General features: G+C 42.0%; 1 protein-coding gene across 1 annotated transcript in view; it reads left to right on the forward strand.

Annotated features, from left to right (window-relative positions):
• LOC102869187 (zinc finger protein 420-like) overlaps window positions 1-24,297 on the forward strand; it is a 40,605-nt gene extending 16,308 nt beyond the window's left edge. Inside the window, exons 4-5 of the mRNA XM_006903363.1 lie at window positions 14,488-14,663; window positions 24,130-24,297. Coding sequence (XP_006903425.1) covers window positions 14,488-14,663; window positions 24,130-24,297 — 344 coding nt within the window. The remainder of the gene's footprint in view (window positions 1-14,487; window positions 14,664-24,129) is intronic.
• Window positions 24,298-24,602: the final 305 nt, after the last annotated feature.

Below are 24,602 nucleotides of genomic sequence, written 5' to 3' on the forward strand. Positions count from 1 at the left end.
GTATCATCCAGGAAGAGTGCAAACGGTCATTGCAAAGACAGAAGAGGAAGAAAAGACCAAAATGGATGTCAGAAGAGACTCTGAAAATTGCACTGGAGTGCAAAGAAGCTGTGGAACATAGTTTTACAAAATATATTCCAGACTTACCTTTGACTCTTGCTCCTGCAAGGGGAAAATCTTAATGGTGGTTGAAGCTCAACTCAGCAATCCCTATGTCAGGACATCTTCTGATACCAGAACTCAGAAAATCCTCTGTCAAGGACATTCCCCAGAGCCAGAACTCTGAAAATCCCATAGTAGGACCTTTTCCAAAACTAGAAACTTTAAGCACCAATGAGCTAGTGTGACATCAAATTCATCTCACAACCCCCTAAAACACACTTACTGAAACCCCATACACACCGTCTTAAATCCAATTCCCAGTGCTACAATAAACTTTGAGAAGAATTCTACCTCTACCTCAGCATGGTTGTTGGGTTTGATCCGAAACCTTTTAGCTCCTAAAGGCCTGAGCGCCTGGTAGGCATCCAGTAGAATAGCACAGAAGCCACTGGATGTCAATCAGCCTCATGATGCCATCAGAGCAGGGGCCCAATCTCATCAATTCTCTTTAGAATAAACATGGGAATCATTCCCACCTGGATCCCTTTATACTCCTGCAGGGTTTCCTTCCTGCCATCCCTGAATACCTCCTTTCTTCTTTTATAAGTACTCCACTTGCATAACAATAATTCAGGTCTCCAGCCTGGTCCTTCTCGTTGTTATGTGCCATCGAGTCATTGGCGACTCATAGCGACCCTATGTACAAGATCCCTAAACGCCAGTCTGTCCTGTGCCAACCTCGCCGTCTCATACACATTCATTCCCACCACTCCACTCACAGAATCGATCCATGTCATCGAGGGTCTTTCTTTCCTGCGCTGTCCCTCCACTCTGCCGAACATGATGTCCCTCGCCAAGGACCAGTCCCTCCTTGCAACATGCCCAAAGTATGTCAGACGCAGCTTCAGAATCCTTAACTCCAAGGAGCATTCCGGCTTCACCTTCTGCAAGAGAAACCTGTTTATTCTCCCAGCAGTCCATGGTATATCCACTCTCTTCTCCAGCACCACAGCTCAAAGGAATCAATTATCTTTCTATGATCCTTAGTCACTGTCCAACTCTCCGATGCATAGCATGTAATTGCAAAGACTATAGCCTGGATCAGGCACACCTTAGTCTCCAGTCTGATGTCATTGCTCTTCAGTACTCTGGAGAGGTTCCTCACAGCCAACTTTCCTAATGCATTTTGTCTCCTGATTTCCTGACTGCTGTTACCAAGAGTGTTGACTGTGGAGGCAATTAAATGAAAACTGTTCACTGTCTCAATCTCTTCCATCCATACTGATGCTGCCAATTCGTCCAGTGGTGAGAAGAATCTTTGTTTTCTTGATGTTGAGCTTCAATCCATATTGAAGACTGCAGTCCTTGACCTTCCTTTGGACAGGGTCGCTGAGAGGAGTAACAACAGAAGCTTGGACTTTGGATTCCGAGTCCAATTCCTTATAGACTCCTCAAGAAGCCCTCAAACTGACCTCTACCTATTAGGCAGTGTTGTCTTCTGCCCATCTTCCATTTCAGGACTATCAAGATGTTCTCCTGCTATGGAGTTGTGCTGGTAACCCATAGGTACAGGGTTCAAATCGGTCAGCTGCTGTGTGGGAAAATTATGGACGATCTCCTCCCAGACACCTTCATTTCTTGAGGGAACTCTGTGGCTGTCGTCTGTAAGGAGCTGCATTCCCTCCCCAGTGCTTGTATCTCTTTGGCGACAGTGTTTTTGTGTGTGTGTGTCTGTGAAAACCAAAGGCCCGTTTGGCATAAGTTCATTGTATAGTGCTTCTTAAGTGGCACTCTGTGGCCTATGCTAGAAATGGGAACTCTGGAGGCCTAGAACAAAAATGGAGTTATCTGCCAGCCAAAGGTGGCAGTGCGATTCACAATTTGTGGAGAAAGAAAATAATTCTCCCCTTAAGTAATTTAGAGTCCGTGAATCTCACTGGAAGGTCAGCTATGAGTCTTATCTGATTGCACAGTGTTTAGTTTTCTGAGATCTTAAACAAAAGCACTGAATGCATCTTGACAACCAACAGATTTCAGTATACCATAGAAGGTCTGACACTGCCAGTTGGTCCAGTGGTGAGAATCTTTGTCTTCTTGACATTGAGCCTCAGTCCATACTGAAGGCTGCAGTCCTTGACCCTCCGCAGCAAGTGCATGAGGTCCTCCTCAGTTTCAGCAAGCAGGGTTGTGTCATCTGCATAACGTAGATTGTTAATAGATCTTCCACCAATCCTGATACCACAATTCTCCTCATAGAGCCCAGCCTCCCAGATAATCTGCTCTGCATACATGTTGAAAAGGTATGGAGACAGGATGCATCCCTGGTGTACACCCTTCCCAATTTTGAACCATGCAGTGTTACCCTGTTCTATTCTGGCTACTGCCTCTTGGTCCAAGTATAAGTTTCACATTAGCACAATTAAATGTTCTGGGATTCCCATTCTTCTGAGAGTCAGCCACAGTTTGTTATGACCCACACAGTCAAACACCTTTGCATAATCAATGAAACACAGATATACATTCTTCTGGTATTCCTTGCTTTCAGCCAACATCAGCAACAATATCCCTAGTACCACGACCCCTTCTAAACCCAGCCTGGACTTCTGGCAATTCTCTGCTCACGTGCTGTTCTAGTCATTTTTGGCTCAATGTCAAGAAGACAAAGATTCTCACCACTGGACCAATTGGCAGCGTCAGGATGGATGGCGAAGAGATTGAGATTGTTCACAGCTTCAGTTTGCTCGGCTCCACAGTCATCACTCTTGGCGCTAGCAGTTAGGAAATCAAAAAGCGTATTGCGATGGGAAAGTCGCTCTTAGGGACCTCTCTAAAGTACTCAAGAGCAACGGTGTCTCTCTGGAGACTAAGGTGTGCCTGATGCAGGCCATGGTCTTTGCAATCCTTTGTTATGCATCAGAGAGTTGGACAATGACTAGGGAGGACAGAAGGAGAGTTGATACCTTTGAGCTGTGGTGCTGGAGAAGGGTATTGAATGTACCATGGACTGCCAGGAAAACAAACAGATTCATCCTGGAGAGGATTAAACCAAGCAACTCCTTGGAGGTAAGGATTCTAGGGCTTCATCTGACAAACTTTGGACATGTTGCCAGGAGGGATGGTCCTTGGAGAGGGACGGTCCAGGAGGGGAAGATCCTCTATGAGATGGATTGATTCAGTGACTGTGGTAATCAGGATGGGAGTGTCGGAGGCAGTGTGGTTGGCACAGGATAGAGCAGGGTTTAGGGCTGTTGTGCATAGGGTTGATATGAGTTGCAAACGACTCAACGGCACATAACAACAACAATAGAAGGTCTTTGTTGTTAAATCGAGCAAAACTCGTGATGACCCTAAGAACAAGATCTGAACCCTGTCACAAGACTCCAGTGTAGCAGTCACTGTGCAATCCACCTGGTTGAGGATCTTCCTCTCATTTGCCAACCCTCCAACCTTCCCAGCATCATGCCCCTCTCCAAGGATTAGCACCTCCTGGCAACATGTCCAAAGTATGTAAGGTGAAGCCTCATCACTCTTGCCTCCAAAGAGCACTCCAGTTGCACCCTCTCCGGGACATACCTGTTCATTCTCTTGGCCGTCCATGGCATGTTCATTGCTCTTCTCCAACAGCACAGCTCAAAGGCATCAGTTATTTGCCTGTCATCCTTATTCATTGTCCAGGTCCTGGATGCATAGCTAGTAACTGGAACTACTATGGCTTGAATCAGATGTACCTTAGTCTTCAAACTGTCATAACTGCAGATTTTCCCAGTGCAGTGCATCTTCTTATTTCTTGACTGCAGGTACCAAGGAGGCCATGGTACATTTAAGAAAAGACAAAACCCAAGAACATCTGATACCAGGTTATAAAAGTTTTTCTAAAAGGCTGAACTGCTTGGATAAATCAGTAATTTCAGTGATAATTCAGCCAGTTCATATAGATATCGGCACATTTGCATATCAAGAGTAGGAAGTGTATATACAGTGAGAAATGCCTGAGTGTTGTATCAATCTCTGTGTCAGCAAAACCCTCTGTCCTCCATTTCTTGGATAAAAACCATGGTTGAAAGAGATCAAAGAAAATGTGCATGTGGAAAGATTGTGTGAGACAGGTTGGAGAAGACAATCTCACATGAATTTGAATCCTATTGAAGACTCTTTTTAAGGACAACTCCTATAGTGGACATGAAGCCATTTCTGTACCACAAGTCATTGAGAACCCTTGCAAGCAAAATACTTTTGAAAATATCACAGGGGTAGCATCAAATAACAGTTTGTTTCTAGGTGTCTAAAGGACCTAGAGACATGAACCCACCATTTCAAGATTAGATTCCTGACTCCTTGGAGAAAAATCAAGGTTAAATTGTTCAGCCTGGTGGCTGCTTATGCTCTGGGATGGGTAAATTCTTCCATCTTGCATTTTATGGCTGAAGAAAGGGGTTCTTGGAAGGTGTGAAGATTGGAGGAGAAAGCCTATTATGCCTTAATGACAGATACTCTTACGTGTGGCCAATTGTTTTAGTCCTGGAAACGAAAAGTAACTGGAAACTTTCGCTCTTGAATCATACTTGACATACAACTGACGTTTCATTGCATTTCCAAAGCGCTGGAGTAGAAGGAAAACCTTACACGTACAGTCACAGTTTTGTTGTTAGTGTCATCAAGTTGACTATGACCCATAATGACGTTGTCAAGAAGTGATCTGCCCCCCGCCCCACCTGTCCTATCCTCATCAGCACTTATTTATTTGAGTTCTTGTTTCAGTTGCTATGTTGTTCCATGTGGTTGAAGATATTCATCTCTTTTATCAATCACTTTATCAATTATGATCCCTTTCCAAGAACTGGCTGCTCCTTACAAGATACGTGACCTATGTAAGATGAAATATCACTCTCCTTGCCTCCCAAGTGTCCCTAGGTTGCAATTTCTCCAAGACATCTGTTCTTTTTTGTTTGTTTTGACAGTCCATGGGATATTCAGTACTCTTTCTCCACACTGCAACTCAAAAGCCTACATTCCTACTCTGTCATCCTTTACTCCTTGTCTGACTCAGGGTTGCTCCTTGAATCTTGGAAAAGCTACCAGACTGTTAACCGTGGAAAGAAACCTCACAGCATCTTTAAATATTCTCAGGGAAACTTGAATAGGAGGAAAACGAAAATGATAACACACATATTTCATGTGAGAGAAGCAACTTTCTCAATCACCGCTGAGACCTGCGTTTGCCATGCTGGGATGCTGTCCCGTAATAGACAAGGCCACATAACAAACACAGAAAAGGGGAAGAAATCTTTTTGAGAGAAGATAATCATGGTATTGCTATATGCTGTCAGGTCACAACAGGCACATAACTGACTCTACAGTGGATTGTACATGGCAATATATTATAGCAGAGAAAAATTACCTGTCTTTCTTACCAAGGGGCAAACTGGTGGATTTCCCCCATCAAAGAAGGACCATTTCCAATTTAGCAGTTTAATTTCCTACAGATGACAGTGTGAGTCCCCAAAAGATACCAAATGTTTACAGTGAAAAGGAACCTCACGCTGTCCCTTAAATGTTATCTGGAAAATTTTATAGGGGAAAAAGGAAATGATACAGATGTATGCATCAGATGACATTAACCACTGTTCCAACTGTCTCACTCTCCAAAGTTTCGAAGAGCATTGATGTCAGTTTAAGACTAAAATGCAGCTCACTGTAGTCATGGTCTTTGCAAACTTCTGCTGTGCATCTGAGAGCTGGTCTGTCCCTGAAGAATACAGAAGGAACATCCATGACTTTTGAGTTGCTCAAGAAAGGTACAGAATAGCCTAGGGGCTGCCAAAGAAATACCTAGATGTATCTTGGGGGAGTGCAGCCAGAGTGTTCCTTGGGCATAAGAGGGTTGAGCTTCATTTCACATACTTTGGACTCTGATTTAGGAAAAAGTATCTTTCTTGGACAAATGGAGTGTCCACAAAGGAGATGCATTGTTCCTCCTGGACAGGAATGGATGCAATGCCTACCATAATGAGATCAAGTATGTTGTTGTTTTGTTGTTATGTGCCGTCAAGTCGCCTGCGACTCATAGCGACCCTATGTACAACAGCCCTAAACTCTGCTCTGTCCTGTGCCAATCACACTGTCTCTGAAACTCCCATCCCAATTATCCCAGTCACTGAATCAATCCACCTCATAGAGGGCCTTCCTCTCCTGCGCCGTCCCTCCACCCTCCCAAGCATGATGTCCCTCTCCAAGGACCAGTCTCTCCTCACTGCATGTCCAAAGTAAGTTAGACGGAGCCTCAGAATCCTTGCCTCCAAGGAGCCACCCAGTTTAACCCTCTCCAGGACAAATCTATTTGTTTTCCTAGCAGTCCATGGTATTCTCAGTACTCTTCTCCAGCACCACAGCTCAAAGGCATCAGTTCTCCTTCTATCCTCCTTGGTCGTTGTCCAACTCTCTGATGCATAACAGGTGATTGCGAAGACCATGGCCTGTATCAGACGCACCTTAGTCTCCAGATATCCAAGATTATAAGAATAACAGAGCACATGACAGGCCTTAAATTAGTTGTTGATAGGATCGTTATGAGTCTTGTTTCAAGTAGAAGACACTTAGCAACAGAAAGACAGAAGGGAAAAACCTGCACTGTACCCAAAGACTAGAGCTACAAGGAGGGAATGAATTTTTGAGTGTGAAGAAGAGAGAAACTGTGGCAGGAAAGGTTCTTTGTCTCATAAAAGGTCAGGGGCTTATGTCCCATCAGCAAGAATGACCAAAAGGAAGAAGACTAGGATTTCTTTCATCCAAGCCAAATATGACAGGAAACATGAAAAGCTTTGTGTAGAATGAGAGGAAATGTGTAAACAATGAATGCGTGGAAATCCACAGTCTGCAAACCTTCATTAAAATCAATAAAATTTTTTAGTGGCTAGAAGAACCTATGAAAGAATTTCCGCATCAAAAAATATCTGCAGGGTTATCAAGAGATTTTCTTGAACAAGGGTTTTACTTTCATTCATAATATTGTGGGTTTAGTTTTGTTTTTATTGTGAACTTAAGTGAACAGAAAAGTTGGATTTTCATTCATTCACTGTTGCACATTTTCTTTATTCATAATGTTAATTGTCATTGATCGAGTTGGACTCACAGCAACACTGTAAACCACATGTCTGAACTATTAAACAGATTATTATTATTATTATTATTATTATTGTTATTAACAAATCTGCTAATAATTACTCTGCTTCTGTGAAAAGGATCCTGGCCTATTAATCATTCTTGCTATTAGAAAACTTCCTTCCCTTTATGAGATTCCTGCCTGTAAAACACAGGTGAGGAATTCCATGACATGGGTTGGCATAGATGTTGTTTTGTGTCATCGAGTTGCCTATGACCCAGAGTGACCCTATGTATAGCAGCTCTGAATCCTTCTCTGTCCTGAGCCAGTCTTGATAATTCTGACACACCAACTCCCATTGCCCCAATTACTGAATCAATCCATCTCATCTGGGATCTTCCTCTCCTGCGCTGTCCCTCCACCCTTCCAAGCTTTATATTTTTCTCTAAGGACCAATCCCTCCTGGCTTTGTGCCCAAAACATTTCCAATGGATCTTCAAAATCCTAGTCTCCAAGGAGAAACCTGGTTGGTGAAACCTCTCCAAGACCGAGCTGTTTGTGTTCTTGACAGTCCATTCTATGTTCAAGACTCTTCTCCAACACCACAATCCAAAGACATCAATTCTGTCATCCTTAGTCATTGTTAATCTTTCTGATGCATAACAAGTAATTGCAAAGACAATGGTCTGAATTAGGCGCACCTTAGTCTGTAGACTGGCATCATTGCCTTTCAACGCTCTGGAGAGTTCCCTGGCAGCCGATTTTCCCAATGCAATTCATCTTTGATTTCCTGACAGCTGGTGCTAAGAGTGTTGATTGTGGAGCCAAGCAAGTTATAATTGCTCACCACATCAGTCTCTTCTCCATCTATCATGGTGCTGCCATTTGGCACAGTGGTGAGAATCTTCTGTCTTGATGTTGAACTTCAGTCTATATTGAAGATTACAGTCCTTGACCTTCAGCATGTATTCCCAATTCAAAAAAAAAAAGATAACCCGTCAGAGTGTGGAAATTATCAAGCAAGATCGCTAATACCACACTCTAGCAAAATCTAGTGAATATTATCCAGAAACGACTGGAACAGTACCTTGACAAAGAACTACCAGAAATACAAGCTTGGTTTACAAGAGGTTGTGGCACTAGAGATCTTACCAAGGTCAGATGGGTCTTGGCAAAAAGCAGAGAATACCAGAGGAATGTCTATCTGTGTTTAATTGACTATGCCAAGGCCTTTGACACTGTGGATCACAACAAAGTGGCTAAACTTGAGAAAAATAGGAATCCCAGAACAACTGATTGTGCTTAAGCAAAACCTGTACTTGGACCAGGAGGCAGTCATCAGTACAGAGCAAGGAAATACTCCAAGGTTCAAAATCAGGAAAGGAATGTGTCAGGGATGCATCCTGTCTCCATACTTTTTCAGTCTATATGCCAAACAGATCATTTGGGAGGCTGGACTTTATGAGGAGGAATGTGGCTTCAGGATTGGAGGACAATTCATCAACATTTGATGAGATTATGAAAATAACATTTGTATACATCTTTCCAGTTATAATTTTTTTTGCAGAGCCCTTAAAGTCAAGAAATAACACTTATGGGAAAGGTGGGAGGAAGGAAATTGTGTAACAATGAAGGAATGTAAAAAAATGAACTGAGGGAGGAAAATACGCAACAAAGAATGAATGAAAATCCAACTTGTATGTACACTTTTGTTAAAATCACAATGTAAATTTTTTGAAATGTCACCTATGAGGCAAAAGAGCTTCAGTAGTGGCCTCTGATTCAAATCCTTCCCTCAGTGCTCATCCTGCTGTTTTGAGAGGTGTTTTGGGGCACCCTCATAAAAACACTTAGGGCACCTCTTAGGGCAAGGTTCATAACCCTGAGAATAGCACTCATCAGAACATGTGGCTTCAGCAGCTGTTAGAAAAAGAAAAAAATACCCTGAGATCTGCCCTGCTTTTCATGCAAACCTTTTTGGAGATACCTTTTGGGCCCCAATTTACCTCAAGAAAATAAGAAGGCTATTGAGAGCAAGAGCGAGAGAGAGAGTGAGTGATCAAGAGAAAAAGAATAAAATAAGAGTGAGGGAGGTAATGGGAGCCCAGGAGTGACAGAGACGTAAGAGTGTAGGAATTGTGTAACGTAATATTTTTTTTAAAAGTGAATTGCAAGAGAGGGAGGCAGGGAGGAAAATGCAACAATGAATGAATGAAAAATCCATTTTCCTTTAAACTTTCATTGAAATCCCAAAGTAAATAAAAATTATAATTGTGAAAGTAAAAAACAAACAAACAAAAAAAACACAAGAAACCCAACTAACAGTGAGTAAGAGAAGGTGTGTAAGAATGAGGAAATAAATTGTTGAAGGAGGGAAACCCAAGGGAAAGAATTGCCCAAACACCCCTGTGTTGGGAGGAAGAATGGGTTTTATTCTTTGTCAGAAACTGAGGGGACTATTGTCCAAAATGGCTTCCACAGAGTAGGATGTTGTGAGTTTAGACATGTTCTGGCTTTCCAGAGAAAAAAGAAAATCCACAATTGCTTTAGCTTAGCAGAAAGATACATTCTCAAAGAACTAAAGCCTTCTTGGCTATTCAGATAAAGAACCATTTTGCAGAATGTCCTTTGTCCCTCCCAACAAGCTCATTCTTGCAGAAGCTCTCCTTTCCTGGGAGTGAGTGAGAATGAGAGGGAGTAAATCACATTGAGAGAGGAAGGGAATGAGAGATTATCAGTGGGGGTTGGGGAGAGAATCAAGAAAGAAGATGCTAGAAGAAGCAAGTGAGACAGAATGAGAAGGAGTCAGAGAGAATGAGATAATACGGGTGAGAGAAAGTGACAATAAGGAATGAGAAGAAACAGAATGAAAAGGAATGGTAGGGAATGACTGATCAAGATGAATGAGTGAAAACAGGAAATGTGTGTTATTTCCCCAGATGCAACAGAAGGGGTAAACAGGACATTGCATATACATTCTTCTTTATGCTTAAAATTATGGGTCTCACGGACATTCCTCTTGGATTTGGCCAGAGGAAATAAAAGACCTGTTTTAATTTGAGAGGCCTGGACACTGGCTTTATGGCGGTCACATAACCTTACACATTGGTCTCCTCAGTGGAGGCTGAGAAAGGTTTGAGGACAGTGGAAATATCACTTATTTAGAAATGACCATGAAACACATGGTTTTTTTTTAAGAGCTTCCCTTATATGGAGGGAATTACATTTCAGTGAAACAGGTATAAGGAAAACAGTAAAAACAGGTAAAGTATCTTGACTTTGTACAGTCCTTCACTGATGACTGAGTGTTCTGTGTTAGGACTCATCTTCTGGACACATTTTTTTTTCTGAGGCTTTTTTTTCATTAGCTTATAATGAAATTTTATAAAACTCTTGAATTTCCATTCATTCATTGTTGCACATTTTCCTCTGTGCCCCACCCCTGCACCCCCAGGTTCACTTTTTTCTTGTTGAAAAAATGCAACTCTTTATTCTGGACTCTTGTCATGACAAAAATACCTTATCACATGTCCCTTTGTAACAGTTTTCTCCCTCATCTGTTTCAATGCAGTATACATGATTGAACCCATCTTTCTCAGTCTCCCCCCAACCCCAAGGTCAGTCCTGTTTTATAGCAGTGGAACTATGCAGTGTTTGTCCTTTTATGACTGAGATACTTCACTCAGCTCAATGTCCTGCAGGGTCACCCATTTTGAATAATATTTCACGAGTTCCTTGTTTTTCAGTGCAGCATAGTATTCCATTGTGTGAATATACCATAGCTTCTCTATCCATTCATTTGTTGATGGGCCCTTGGGTTGTGTCCAACTCCTTGCTATTGTGAACAAAGCCACAATAAATATGGGTGTGCATATATCTGCTTGGATGATGGTTCTGGTCTCTTTGGTGTATATTCCCAGTAGTGGAATTTCTGGGTCAAAAGGTATCTCTATTTGCAATGCACAAAATTAGTAAATTTTTTTTCATTTTTTTTTCTTTTTTTGTGTTCATGTACCGTCAAATCAGATCTGACTGGTACCAGAGGAGATTGCCCCTCCTTCCCCGGCAGAGCATCTGGTGGATTCGAACCGTGCACCTCTGGGATTGTAGTTGCAGCTTCTTGCCACTAGGCCACCAGAGCTCCCCTTAAAATTTTTTAAAAAAAGGAAAACCAGGGATTATATTCCAGAACTATTCTAAGCTGGTTTCCACTCTATGTTTAGAAATCTTAGCACCATTTTCTCTTAATCAATGAGGCAGTAATGTAGCAAGAGGCGGTACACAGGATGGTGGCTGCCTCATAACCCAGTAATATCCTCAATTTCTACTTATCACCTTATGTAGGGTAGTGACTACTGTCATCCAGTCTCCTTCACTCTGGGAGCACTTTCAGGTCCCTGTTAGCTGTTTACCAGCTGGGATTTGGAGCTTCATAATCACTTGTCCAGAAAAATCCCAACAAATCCACAAGAATCTTATCTCTATCTCCTGCAAGTTCTCAAGGACAGTAGCTTCTTGTTAGTCTGTATTTTGTACAAGCCCTCAAAGACTTTACTTTCTCATCAACTAAGCTTTCACAGCTGTTTTAGGAGGTCACAGATGCTCTTCTGGGTCTTATTGGGGGGTTTTATTAACATATCTTGTTTTTCTTGGGGACATGTCTGCATGCTTGCTTTGTAAGCTGTTTTCAGCCACCTTCCCCACTGGGTGTTCCCAGCGGTACATCTAAACTCACATACAGACAGTCCTTCCAAAATAGAGTGGCTTTCAGAGACTCTCACACAATGTATCATCTAGATAGGAAACAGGTCACAGAGCATCTGCTATGCTTGGTAGAAGAAATCACATGCAGCTTCCATTGTGCTGATGGACTCACCTTGTAAAAGATCCAGAATCAAGTCAATCCTGTGGAAACCTCAAAGAATATAAACAGTCCATAAATACTGTTTCTGCATACACACTGATACAAAGAAGCCTTATTGTCATGTGGGATTATAACCATAGACATAGTGGGTTTGGGTTTCAGGTCATACCCAGGTATTTCCCATTCAAGAGAAGCCCATCAATAATATAATCAAGAATAATATAATAATCAATAATAAAAGGAGCATATTCTGCTCCTTTGTCCAAATTTTATTACACACAGACATCACTGACCCTTATTCGTGGTCATGAGGTGTGGGAAGCCAAATATTATATAATAAACTATATGTTCAATCAGAAATGCAAGGAAACACAAAATAGTACACTGGAGTTCCTCTTGTGACAGAGCACAGCAAATGAGCTTCTTCCTGCAGACAAGAGGCAGCTAGATTTCCCCTGCACAGGAAACACTAAAAGTCTATACTTGGGAGGGAGCTCTGGTGGCCTAGAGGCAAGAAGCTACACTGCAATCCCAGAGGCACACACTTCAAATCCACCAGATGTTCTCCTGTTGAAGGAGAGGCAATCTCTCCTGTACCAATCAGATCCTATTTGATGGTACACACACACAAAATAAATTTTAAAAACTTTTTAAAACTCTACAGTTGTGAATGACTTCCTTCTTGAGCTAAGCGTTCGGCTGACAATAGAGAAAAATGTGGTTTCATTTACAAAATAATTCTCTTTATGATTTTCTTCCCTTGATTCTCACTAAATACACAGAAGTGTGGCTTGTGGCTGCTTCAGTAGTTTGAACTGCTCAACCCCTGCTTAACCTCTGTTTATACATTCCTAGTGTTCTGTCTCCTTTTTTAATACTTTATCCTCGACTGACAACAATGAGGTTTATTAGTCATAGTCTACATGTAGTTCTTGTTGACAGCCTCTCAAAATTCTCACCCATCCTCTGAAGGATGTGACCCACACTCTCTGCTGCTTTTTTATTGTTGGGGATGCAATTTCCATCTTCTGCTAGTAAACCTGCTCAGTTTTAAATTGGTGGGATGGGAAAAAGAAAGCAGTCCCACCATAATCTTTTTAATTTTACTGGGTGTTAAGTCCCACACCACCAATGCATGTGTGAAAGTCAAAGGCAATGACCTTGTCAAGGCATTGCGAAGAAGCAGCCCAAAAGACCACACATCATCTGCTTTGCTAGCATCAAGATTTGAGGCCACAGGTTGAATCCTAAAAATTCACACTGCTCATCAACACTGAAGAGGTTTGTAGCATAGCATGATGCTTTTTTAATGGAAGAAAGTCTTAACTGCCTAGAAGATTTCTTCCACATCGTAATTTCTCAGGCGTCACAAGAAGGGGTTCAATTCAATGAACACTTAAGAGTTTTAAAGAAAGGGGATTATTTGAGGAGCAAAGGAATTGGTTTTTCAAAGTGTGATATTTATATCTTTGAAATAGATAAAATATCAACATTTACTGCTCCCAAAATACATGCTTGATTGTGGAAAGCTATGGCCCAGCTCATGCACTTAACACTCTGGAAGTCAGTTTGGCGCTTCCTCAAAAAAAAGCTGAACATTAGAAATTCCATATGACCCAGCTATTCCATTGCTTTGAAATAGACCCCAAGAGAATGAGAACTGAGGCTCAACAGGAAAGATGTTTATAGCAGAATTATTCACCATCGCAGGAACATGGAAAGGGTCCTGATGTCCAACCACAAAAGAATGGATTGAGAAGCTGTGGTACATTTACACAATAAAATGAGAAGGTGTGGTTCATTTCTCCAAGAAACTACTACACAGCACAGAGGAACAATCATTTTGTTACTGATTACCTAACTTGGGAGAGATTGGAGAGCATTAGGCTGTTAACTCAAGCTCACATGGACAAATACTGTATCAAACGATTATTGTAAAATGAGTATGACACCCCAAGCTGGGAGGGGGAGTGGGTGAAAATAGATGAAAATGGGGAGGAGGGTTTGGTGTTAATCATAGGGTCACACAATTTGGATGGGTGATTGGGTGGGGTGAAGGATATGGGAAAGATCTTTTGTGAAAAGCAATCTTCTCTAATTTTGTAAGTAAATCAGAATTAAAAAAAAAAAATCAAGAAAGCCTCCTGGAGGGGTCAGCTCTGGGTCGGTTTTGCTGGGAAGGAAATGAAAACTTTGGAAATAACACTCTGCAGGATGCAAACCCAAAGCGTAGGAACGAAAGCTCGGCGGAATCCTTGAGACCGATCGCTGTTCCCGCCCGGACGTCCTTTGGTGACGGACCGGGTTTATAAGATACCGGAAGTAGAACTCCGCCGAGTTACAAAGAACCGGGGCGCAACGACGAGGGTCAGTTCTTTCTTCCCTCTGACCTTTCTCCTCCCCAAGGGACAGCTGGCCGCAGGTCCCGACGCCGAGGGGGCTGCCGCTGTGGTCCAGCGCGCGGCCATTGTGTCCCTGAGCCCTTGGGGCCTTCCTCTCCTCCTCCCGCCGCCGCCGCCGTTTCCAGCCCCAGCGGCCTCCGCTGACCAGTGTCCGGAGAGGACCAGGGTGGTGGTCAGTCCCCGGGGGGGTCGGGAGGTGAGTGTGCGCGGAGAACCAGGGTGGTGGTCACTCCCCGTGGGGATCTGGAGGGGAGTGTATGCAGATGACCAGGGTGGTGGTCAGTCCCCGGGGATGATCAGGCTGGATGCTGCGCTCAGGGCTTCACACCCCGCGCGCCACCTGGATGGGGGGTGGTCACTGCGCGGGGCCTGGGAGGGAGACAGTGACAGGTGCATTTTGCAAAAATCATCGCCTTCCAGAAATTAAATATTGCATTTGGGCCATTTCCTTGGCTGAATGTTAATTTTCACCCCTTTTACGAGATCATAATTGTTATCACAGCTCTTCCAAGTTAAGCTGCTGCTGGTTTCTGTGCTTCATCTGCAGAATTGCATAGTTTTTTTGAGAATTGCATTTAAAGAAAGATGAGGAATGTATCTAGCCTTCTTTGACTCTATTTAACTCAGGTGTTGAATAGAGACACTGTGATTACAAGCAGGAGGTGTCTTTTCCACCATGTTTGTAGCATATAAAGGAGAAAAGTATTGACAGTTCTTTTAGGAACAATTTCACTGTCAGGCTGACATTTTAAAGAGTCAAGAATGAAGAAGCAGGGTGACCAGTTCTGGAGGTTGAAAGTGTAAAATTTCGGGGCTGAACTGAGATGACAAAACACAGGGTTGGTCTGGCTGGATGAGATGCTGGAGTTCAAGTTCAGTTTTTCCTTCCCAAAGAGTCTCCTCCATGAAGGTCAAAGCCTGTGCAATATTTGTCCTTTTGTGACGGAGATATTTCACTCAGCATAATGTCCTCCAGGTTCACCCATTTTGCAGAATATTTCATGAGTGCCTTATTTTTTAGTGCTGCGTAGTATTCCACTTTGTGAATAGACCTGAGTTTCTCGATCCCTTCGTTTGTTGATGGGCACTTTTTGCAAAAATCAAGTGACAAGGTTGATATTAGTAGCCGAAAGTTGATTAGAATTGTTTGTGGTCATTCAATACACCTCTGTTGTTTATCCTTAAATCAAGGTGATTATCATTTTATCACTTTATCATTCATTCCATCTTGCCTTGTAACACTGACTTTATTTGTGATAAAACCTTCCTTTGGTTAACAATCTTTAAAATATAACTCATTTCCAGGGAGCCCTGGGGACCTAGTGGCAAGAAGCTGCACTGCAGTCCTAGAGGTGTGCAGTTTGAATCCACCAGATGCTCTGCTGGAGGAGGGACAATGTCCTCTTGTACCAGTCAGATCTGATTTGATGGTACACACACACAAAATTATAAAACTTTTTAAAAAAATAGCTAATTTCCTATTTATATCTCACCTTTCTCAATTTATCTAAGTCCCCCTTTTTTGAATTTTTTATGCCCTTTTTTTAACCTTTTGCATTTTTTAAACATACTTTGATGTTTCTCTTCTTTTTTTGCTTCATTTTTTTTTGTTTTGCTTATTAATTGACCAAACTAAGCCTTTTCCAATTTTAGCCACTTTTTTTTCTCTCCAATCATTTTATTATCTCCAGTTTTGTGGTAATGATACTTTTCACATTTCCCATCACCCAGATGCAAAAATAATAATAATAATAATAATAATAATATCTATTCCCTCCACCAGTAAAAAAATAGGTATACTGGAATGTTTTCGGTAGTACCCGAAGGCAGCCACATTGACAATATTTAGCATGTCATTTCCATATACTTGTGAGAACTGATTGTAAAGCACCTGTAATGTGTAAAGAATGAACTGGCAAGTATCGAGATTCAAATCAGAACCTTGGAAGAGGTCGAAAAAGAGGCTGACGACCTCTGCCTTCACCATAATTTCTGAAAGCACATTTAGTTAGAAGACAAGAAGATAGGTGGACATTCTCAAGGTTCTAATGTGAAGTCATACATGCCTTTCAGTTTCTTGAAAAACAAGTTTGCAAGTGTATACCTATGTTTCATTGAAATTATGCAGCTGTCTTTTCCTGTTATTGTCCCAGATCTTGTGTCATGAAAATCTCTGTCATCAAATCAAGCGTGGTATTTCACAGCTAGAAGAATGGTAATCCCTAGCAAAGGGATCACAGCAGCCAAAGCCATGATAGCTTTTAGTTTGCATCCATGACAGCTTTTATCTTGCATCCACGCCACCGCATTTGCCTTTCAAGTTGTGTGTATCTGTTGCTAAAAGCAGTTGCAGTATCCGATAAGCTTTTGGATTTGTCCCGTGTTTCATCCAGTCTCTCCCCTCTTTCAGTTACCTTTGTAATATTTTCTTGCATAACAGCAGTAACTTCTTCCACCTGATTCAGAACATGCTGAATTTTATCATTTCTAGGTCCAAATCTTGGTCTAGATGGTCCCCTTGTCAGCGTGGCTCAAAAGCTCAAAAGGGACCTGGACGAAATCACATTCCTGTTTTCCTGTCTGGAGAGACCTGATTTCCTCTCCTGCACTAGGATAAATACATTTTCACTCTGTCTTTTTTCTTTTCTTTATTTTTTGATAAACACCAGTAGATTCTTACAACTGTGTGTAAGAACCTTTTTGAGGCTCCAGCTTCTTAGATGTAAGAAAATCTATTTTTGCACGTTTTAGGTCTTTAATTGATGTTGTTTATGATGTAAATGATCTCGCATTGTGCCTGAAAATGTTTTGCATTTAATCACTTTTCATCTGTTAGTACTTGCATGTAATTTATTCTTAGTGCTTGCATGTAATTTATCCTTTTAAGTTTCTTATTTGTTGCTATGATGAGACTGGTGGGGGATTCTGGTATTTTACTTTCTTACTCTGTAGCAGCAAACACATGAACAAAGTCCAATACTTGTGTATGTTCCCAAACACGGTATTAAACAAGCCACCTATTGCGCTGATGGGATAGAGAATTGTCTATCGATTACTAACTAATAAGTATTGATTAGTATTGGTAATCCTCACCCCCTTAAATGATAGTCACCTCCAACCACAGGGAAAATTCCATTTACTAAGAACAGCATTATGAACAGTATGCCCAGTAAATCACCATTTCTACCTAGATTGTTAATATAATATCCAATCATTTATTGAATTCAGTTGACTCTCAGCCTATTATAAAAATAGGAATTATCATAACTATCTCATTTTTGTTTTAACCATCTCATTTTTAGATCAGGAAAATTATATATAATATAGAACAAATGTTGATTGGGAGGAAGGGAGGGGAAATGTTTACTTACCAGGGAGAGATGGTTAAGAGGACTATGTAACAAGAGTTTGTTTAAATATTATAAAACGTCAGTTGCTTGATTCAGTGGTAGCTAAGACTTATGACTTGAAAACCAGTGTGGTTTACTCTTTCATGCAAATAAAGAAGACCTAAAAGTGAAATTTAAAAAAATTTTTTTATAATTTTTTAATTTTAATAATTTTAATGAACATTTACAGAGATTTTGCATTTCCATTCATTCCTTGCTGCATACATTTTTTTTAGAGATTTTAAAATTTAAAATAATTTGAGTGTTTCCGTATCAAAACAAAATTCATTGCCATCAAGTGTATTCCAAGTGATTGTGACCTTGGAAGGGTTCAGTGGAGTTACCGGGCCTACTATTAGTGTTGGAAGCAAACTGTTGAACATTAGTGGCTGGATTTGAACTTGAAGGTTTTTTCAGGTATTTGAAGAATGCCCCACAGGTATGTTATCAGGCCTCCTGTGTGGCATGTTATAAGGGGCCTGTGCTTTTTAAGCCTGTTTCCATCCTCTTATTTGGAAGGCAACGATTGCCTCTCACCCCTTTCTTGTCACCTGCATCACTTTACCTAGAAAACTCCTATAGGAGTCCATGAAACTCCTCCTGACTGACCGCAGACCTCTGTTAAGCCTTTAAGTGATTCTAAATTGTCATCAATTCATATGAAAGCTATTTAATTCCCACTTTAATGGCGGGATGTCCAAGCCACCCAGAAACACCTTGAAAGCAAGGCAGGGTGATCTAATTCTGAAAATGGAGTCGCCTGTGACTCCTGGTGCCATCACAAGTCCCCAATATCGAGATGAAGATTGATTCTTTATGGGTTATTATCTACAGCAAGGACAGGCATTTGCACTTGGTGATAAGCCCCCAAGCAATCCTGGTTTGTCTTATACACCCCATCATAGGTGTGTTGGAGACCATTGATGAGTCTGTCTCTCCTCTGTTTCTGCTGAATGCCTTGAGGTGGACGTCCGTTTTTCTCTGGGCTGCTTCTTAGTTCTCTCTCAAGCCTTGGAGTGACAGACAAGATGATGAGACGTTTCCAGTATTCTTTATTCTTCCAAGTGACTTCATTGGTCACAGTGGAGAGTGGATTTGGTGGCAGAATTTCCCTGTGAACAATATGATTAGGTTTTTATCGTATTATTCTTTGATTTCTTGACTGCCGTTTCCATCCATACCTGGTGGTGCTGGATCCACGTAAAAGCAAAACAGTTGGAAGAGATCAGTCACTTCTCCATTTAAAATACATTCATTGGTCTAGCTTGAAAATGTTTGTTTTCTTTAGCTGCATTGCCATCCACACTGAAGAAAAAGATTCACATTTCATTTCTCACCTATGTCGCTGCTCATAAAGGTATAGCTCAAAGAATCTGGACTCTTGCTGTTAATTTAGATTCCCTTGACTCAAGACCACACTTACGTATCCTTTTCTGATTGGTAACAACTTTAACATGTCTGACGTATATGATCCAGTTTTTTGCATTATCTGTGTCAATCGGTGCCTTTGAGGTTCTCTTTCTCTGTTCTACTGACATTCCAATTTTCCAACCATAAATTCCCTATTTTACCAAAGTCCCTCCTGTGAAATACAACTTGACCATCTTTACCATAAAGGAGCATTTGGGTTACACTTTATCCAAGATGTAACTATTTAATTTTGTACATTTCCAAAGATACTTAGTACTGTAACACTTTTGTTCTATTGATGCTCATGAAAATCAATTTGTTTCTTCTTATTTTTTTATTGTGTACTGTCCAGTCGGGTCAGAGTGGCACCGGAGGAGATTGCCCCTCCTTCTCCAGCAGAGCATCTGGTGGATGGGATCAGTTCCTCTTCTGGCAACCAGATTTTCAATCTGGAGTAACATCAAGGCTTGTCCCAACTTTTCAATATGTTGCTGTCCTCCCAATGCTGACAAGTTTTGTGTTCTTCATTTCAGCCCCTCTTGAAGGCTCTTGTCTTTGGTGTTTTACAGGACCCTACTAGTGCTTGTTGGTGTCGGTTTTTTTCCCCTTCTTCTTCACAATTTTAAAGAACATTTTTCTTATTCTTTGAGTAAAGGTTTAAAGAGCAAATCATTTTACCATTCAAGTGTTCATACCGGGTTTTTTAATGACATTTATTACAGTCCTCACATTGTAATAATACTCTTCTTCTTTCCTCTGATTCTTATTTCTTTTTTTTTCCTTTAAGATACGTCATTTTAAAATTTTATTTATTTATTTAGGTTTTCATGAAAGTTTATAAAGAACATGGATTTCCATTCATTCATTGTCGCACATTTTCCTCCCTGTTCCCCAGTTTACTTTTTTCTTTGGGAAAAAAGTTCTTTCTTTGTTATACAGTCATCGCTGCTGCCTGTCTCCCACCTCCCTTTTTACTCTGCAACTCTTATTCTGTATTCTTGTCATGGCAATTTTATCTAATCTTATGCTAGGTTTAGAAGAGGCCATGGTACTAGGGATATTATAGCTAATGTTAGATGGATAGCTAATGTTCCATGGATTTTAGCTGAAAGCAGCGAATACCAGAAGAATGTCTATCTGTGATTCATTGACTGTGCAAAGTTTTTTGACTGTGTGGATCACAACAAGCTGTGGCTAACTCTGAGAAGAATGGGAATCCCAGAATATTTGATTGTGCTAAAGTGACACTTATCCTTGGACCAGTAGGCAGTCATCAGAACAGAGCAAGGAGACAGACACTACATGGTTCAAATTCAAGAAGAGGGGTGTGTCAGGGATGTATTCTGTCTCCATACCTTTTCAACCTATATGAAGAACAGATTATCCAGGAGTCTGGGCTCTATCAGGAGAAATGTGGGGTCGAGATTGGTGGACGAGCTATCAACAGTTTGTGTTATGCAGATGATACAACCCTGCTTGCCAAAAGTGAGGAGGACCTCATGCACTTGCTGCAGAGGGTCAAGGACTGCAGCCTTCAGTATGGACTGAGGCTCAGCGTCAAGAAGACAAAGATTCTAACCCCTAGACCAATTGGCAGCATCAGGATGGATGGTGAAGAGATTGAGATTGTTCACAGCTTCAGTTTGCTCGGCTCCACAGTCAACACTCTTGGCACCAGTAGGCAGGGCAGAAACTAATGCCCCATTGTTTATTTCTTTCAGTATGTATAGAAAATACAAACAGTCTATTATCACTACATTTCTCATGACATAGCAAACAGTTTTCTCTTTAACAGAAATGTTTTTAGCAACAATGAATGAAAATCCAAGGTAAATTTTCACTGAAATGAATAATAAATTAAAAACAATGTTTTTAATATTATTGAAGCTCCATCATGATTTGCCCAGAAAACCCTACCAAACTCATGAGAAACACACCTCTGTTTTCTGCAAAATCTCCAGGACAGCAGGTTCTTGTTTGTCTGTATTTTCTTTAAGGTCTCAGGGACTTTAGTTCTTGTTTGTCTGTATTTTCTTTAAGGTCTCAGGGACTTTAGTTTCTCATTGATTACCCTTCACAGCTACTTTTCTTGGTGTTTCTTGGTCTTTTGGATCTTCTGGGTCTTATGAGGTCTCTGGAAGGCACCCTATTTTCCTTGGGGATGCATTCATGTGCTTTGTGTAGTACGCTGTATTCTAAACTATGTACGTGAACACTCGGCCAAGGCTCAGTGGTCTTCAGAAACCCTCACTTACCATCAAGTCACCTGCAACTCCTAGTGACCCCTATGGACTATAGATAGCTGGGAACTCGCTGACTTTATCACTTTGTCCGTCCATCTCATCCATGTTCTTTCTGTCCTGCTCTGTCCCTCCACTCTTCCAAGCATGATGTCTTTCTCCAAGGACTGTGACTGAAGTATGTGAGATGAAGCTTGAAAATCCTTGCCTCCACAGAGAAACCTGCTTTCACCCTCTCTAACTCTCACCTGTTTGTTCTTATAGTATATTTGCTTCTCTTTTCCAGCACTACAACCCAAAAGCATTGCTTTTTCATCTGTTCATAGTCATTTTCCAGCTCTCCAATGCACATAGCAAATAATTGCAAAGACCATGGTCTGGATCAGGCACACCTTAGTCCCTAGACTGATAGCATTACTCAGTAGCATTTTCTGGTTCTTTTGAGCACATTCGTTTGATTACGGTTAGCTGGTGCCAAGAGTGTTATTATTGATTGTGGTGAAATTGTAAACAATCTCCACCTCTTCTCCGTCCATCCTGGTGCGGCCGGTTAGCGCAGTGGTGAGATCTTTCTCTTCTTGATGTTGGGCTTCAATCCATATTGAAGAATTTAATCCTGCACTTTCTGGTCTTCAGGCCCTCCTCTGTTTTGGAAAGCAAAGTGGTGTGATCTTCATCTTACAGTTTTTGATGAGTCTTCCTCCAATCCTGTTGCCACACTCCTCTCCTCACAGAGGCCCGCATCTCCAATGATCTCTGTCCCACGTATTGATTGAAAAGGTGTGCAGACAGGACACATCCCTGACATTCTCTTTTCCTGATGTTGAACCCTGCAGTGAGTCCTTGACCATTGCACCCTGGTCCAAGGAGGTTTTGCATATGGACGATGAGATGGTGTGAGATTCTCATTCTTCCCAAGGTCAGCCACAATTTGCTGTGATCCACACAGGCAAATAAATGCCTTTGCAGAGCCAATGAAGAACAGATGACATTCCTGTGCATACTCTGCTTTCACTCAAGATGCATCAGACACTGGCCTTACGTCTGTAGTGCCACGGCCTCTTTTAAACCCTGCTTGGATTGCTAGTAGTTCTCGTTCAACGTACCGTCCCAGCCATTTTTGGGGGATAATTTTCAGTATTATTTTCCATAGAGGTGATGTTAGTAATGTTGTTGTGGACCATACAGTCAGAAATGACAGATGGCTTTCCCACCATGGGATTTTCAAAGGCATTTAATGGTACGAGATTGCCCGTCCTTCTTTGGAAGAGCAGCCGCCCGCCTTGAACCGTGTGTCTTCAGGACTGCAATGCAGCATCAGGCCCCTAGGCCGCCAGAGCTCCATTATCACTGATAATATTCCGTAATTTCCAAACCTATGTCTTGGAGTGAGACTAAATGGGGATCTTTTTCATACTTGGTTTTGCTGCTGTTTGATGTTGCAATTTTCTGATAATTTCTACATTCTGTTGTATGGTTTCTCCCGTTCAGAGAGCTCTGCTGTTTTTATCAAGGAGTGGGGCTGTCAGCCCAGAAACATGAAGAAACCAGAGACCCCATATTGAAGAAAAGCAATCACAGTTTATTTTTCATATTGTATAACTGCTTAGAATGGCATATCTCGAAGTGGTAATAAATTTAGCAGGGTAGAGACAGAGATATATGTCTGGTCCTAGCTCAGGCCTATTCCTTTGCTTACTGTTTATGTATTTGCTTACTATTTATGTAGATGTATTTATGTATCTGGACAGGGTGTAAGGGTGGCAGAAGCAGCTGCTCCGAGGGTCAAAGTTGAGGCCATCTATGGGGCAGTTTTGCCGTGTCCTACAGGGTCTGGACGCTGTGTGGTTTCCGTGACGACTCTATGTGAATGATGCTGCTGATTCCCTTAATTCCCCAAGCTCCTTTCACACAGATATCTATCTTACCACCCCCCCAAAGCTGAGGACACACACACCCTCTGCCACAAAGGGTTGCTGTGAGTCATATGACTAGATGGCACATCACAGTGACAGCATCTGTATAACTATCTGTGTCTGTCTGTATGTCTCTGTTTATCCGTGTATCTGTATATCGATATGCCTATTATAGGTCTATTTATTTGCCTACCTATGTATCTTTTTTTTCTAACCTGTGTGTCTTTATACGTGTCCATCTATCCATCCATCCATCCATCCATCCATCCATCCATCCAAGGCCAAGATGACAGCATTATAGAATGAAATTGGAAGGTATTTCTTTCCCTTCCCTGTTTTCTCTCCATTTTTACCATCATTCTCTCCCACCCATCCTGTCACATCAGCTAGGACCCCTGAACCACAGACCCCCCTCTGAAGCCACCTGCCACCCCGTCACCTCCATGACCCCCTCATCACTGCATTTGTCCCCCGAGCCTCATTCTCCGCCCTCCTCCCCCAGAGCCAGGGGTCTCAGGTGACACCTCCAGGGGAGTCGAGGCCGCAGATTGAGGCTTGACGTACCTGCAGGGGGTCTTGGCCTGGGTGGTGACTGACCCTCCTTATGGTCCCCCCATCTTCGAGGTAGCCTGTGGACGAGAACAGAGGAGCCGTCTCTCCAAGACCCATGTCTGCAGCCACACGTCCCGGTGTGAATCCCTACCCAGAGCTGCCAAGGAATAAAGGACCTGGTGGTCTTTATCAGAAAACCCGCCCGTGAGAACCCCGGCTTCGGCCCTGCCCCACACGTAGGGATTGGTGACGGGAAGTCCGTCCTCGAGGGTGGACCTTCAGGGGATGCCCAGATGGACAGTCCTATCCAGGGATTCTTTTGAGGGGCCTCACAGACACGGTTCCTTTTCTCCCCCATTGCCGGTAAGAGGCAGGCAGAAGAATGGATGTGCAGGGGAGGAATTTAGAACATAGCTCTGCTCAGTGCTTCACACCCCACACCTCCTGTCCTGGAGGGAGGCAGGGACAGACGCAGTGGACAAAGATACAAGTCTTCCAGAAATTACATCTGTTCTGCTTGGGCTAAAACATTGTTGCACGGTCAAAACTGGAGGTTTTTTTTCACAGTGCCTCAACCATACGTGTCTCCTCTGTGATTCCTGGCCTTCGGCCTTCACCGGGGAAGGTC

The sequence above is a fragment of the Elephantulus edwardii genome, unplaced genomic scaffold, assembly GCF_000299155.1.
Source record: "Elephantulus edwardii isolate Elephantulus edwardi_28Jun2011 unplaced genomic scaffold, EleEdw1.0 scaffold00594, whole genome shotgun sequence".
NCBI lineage: Eukaryota > Metazoa > Chordata > Mammalia > Macroscelidea > Macroscelididae > Elephantulus > Elephantulus edwardii.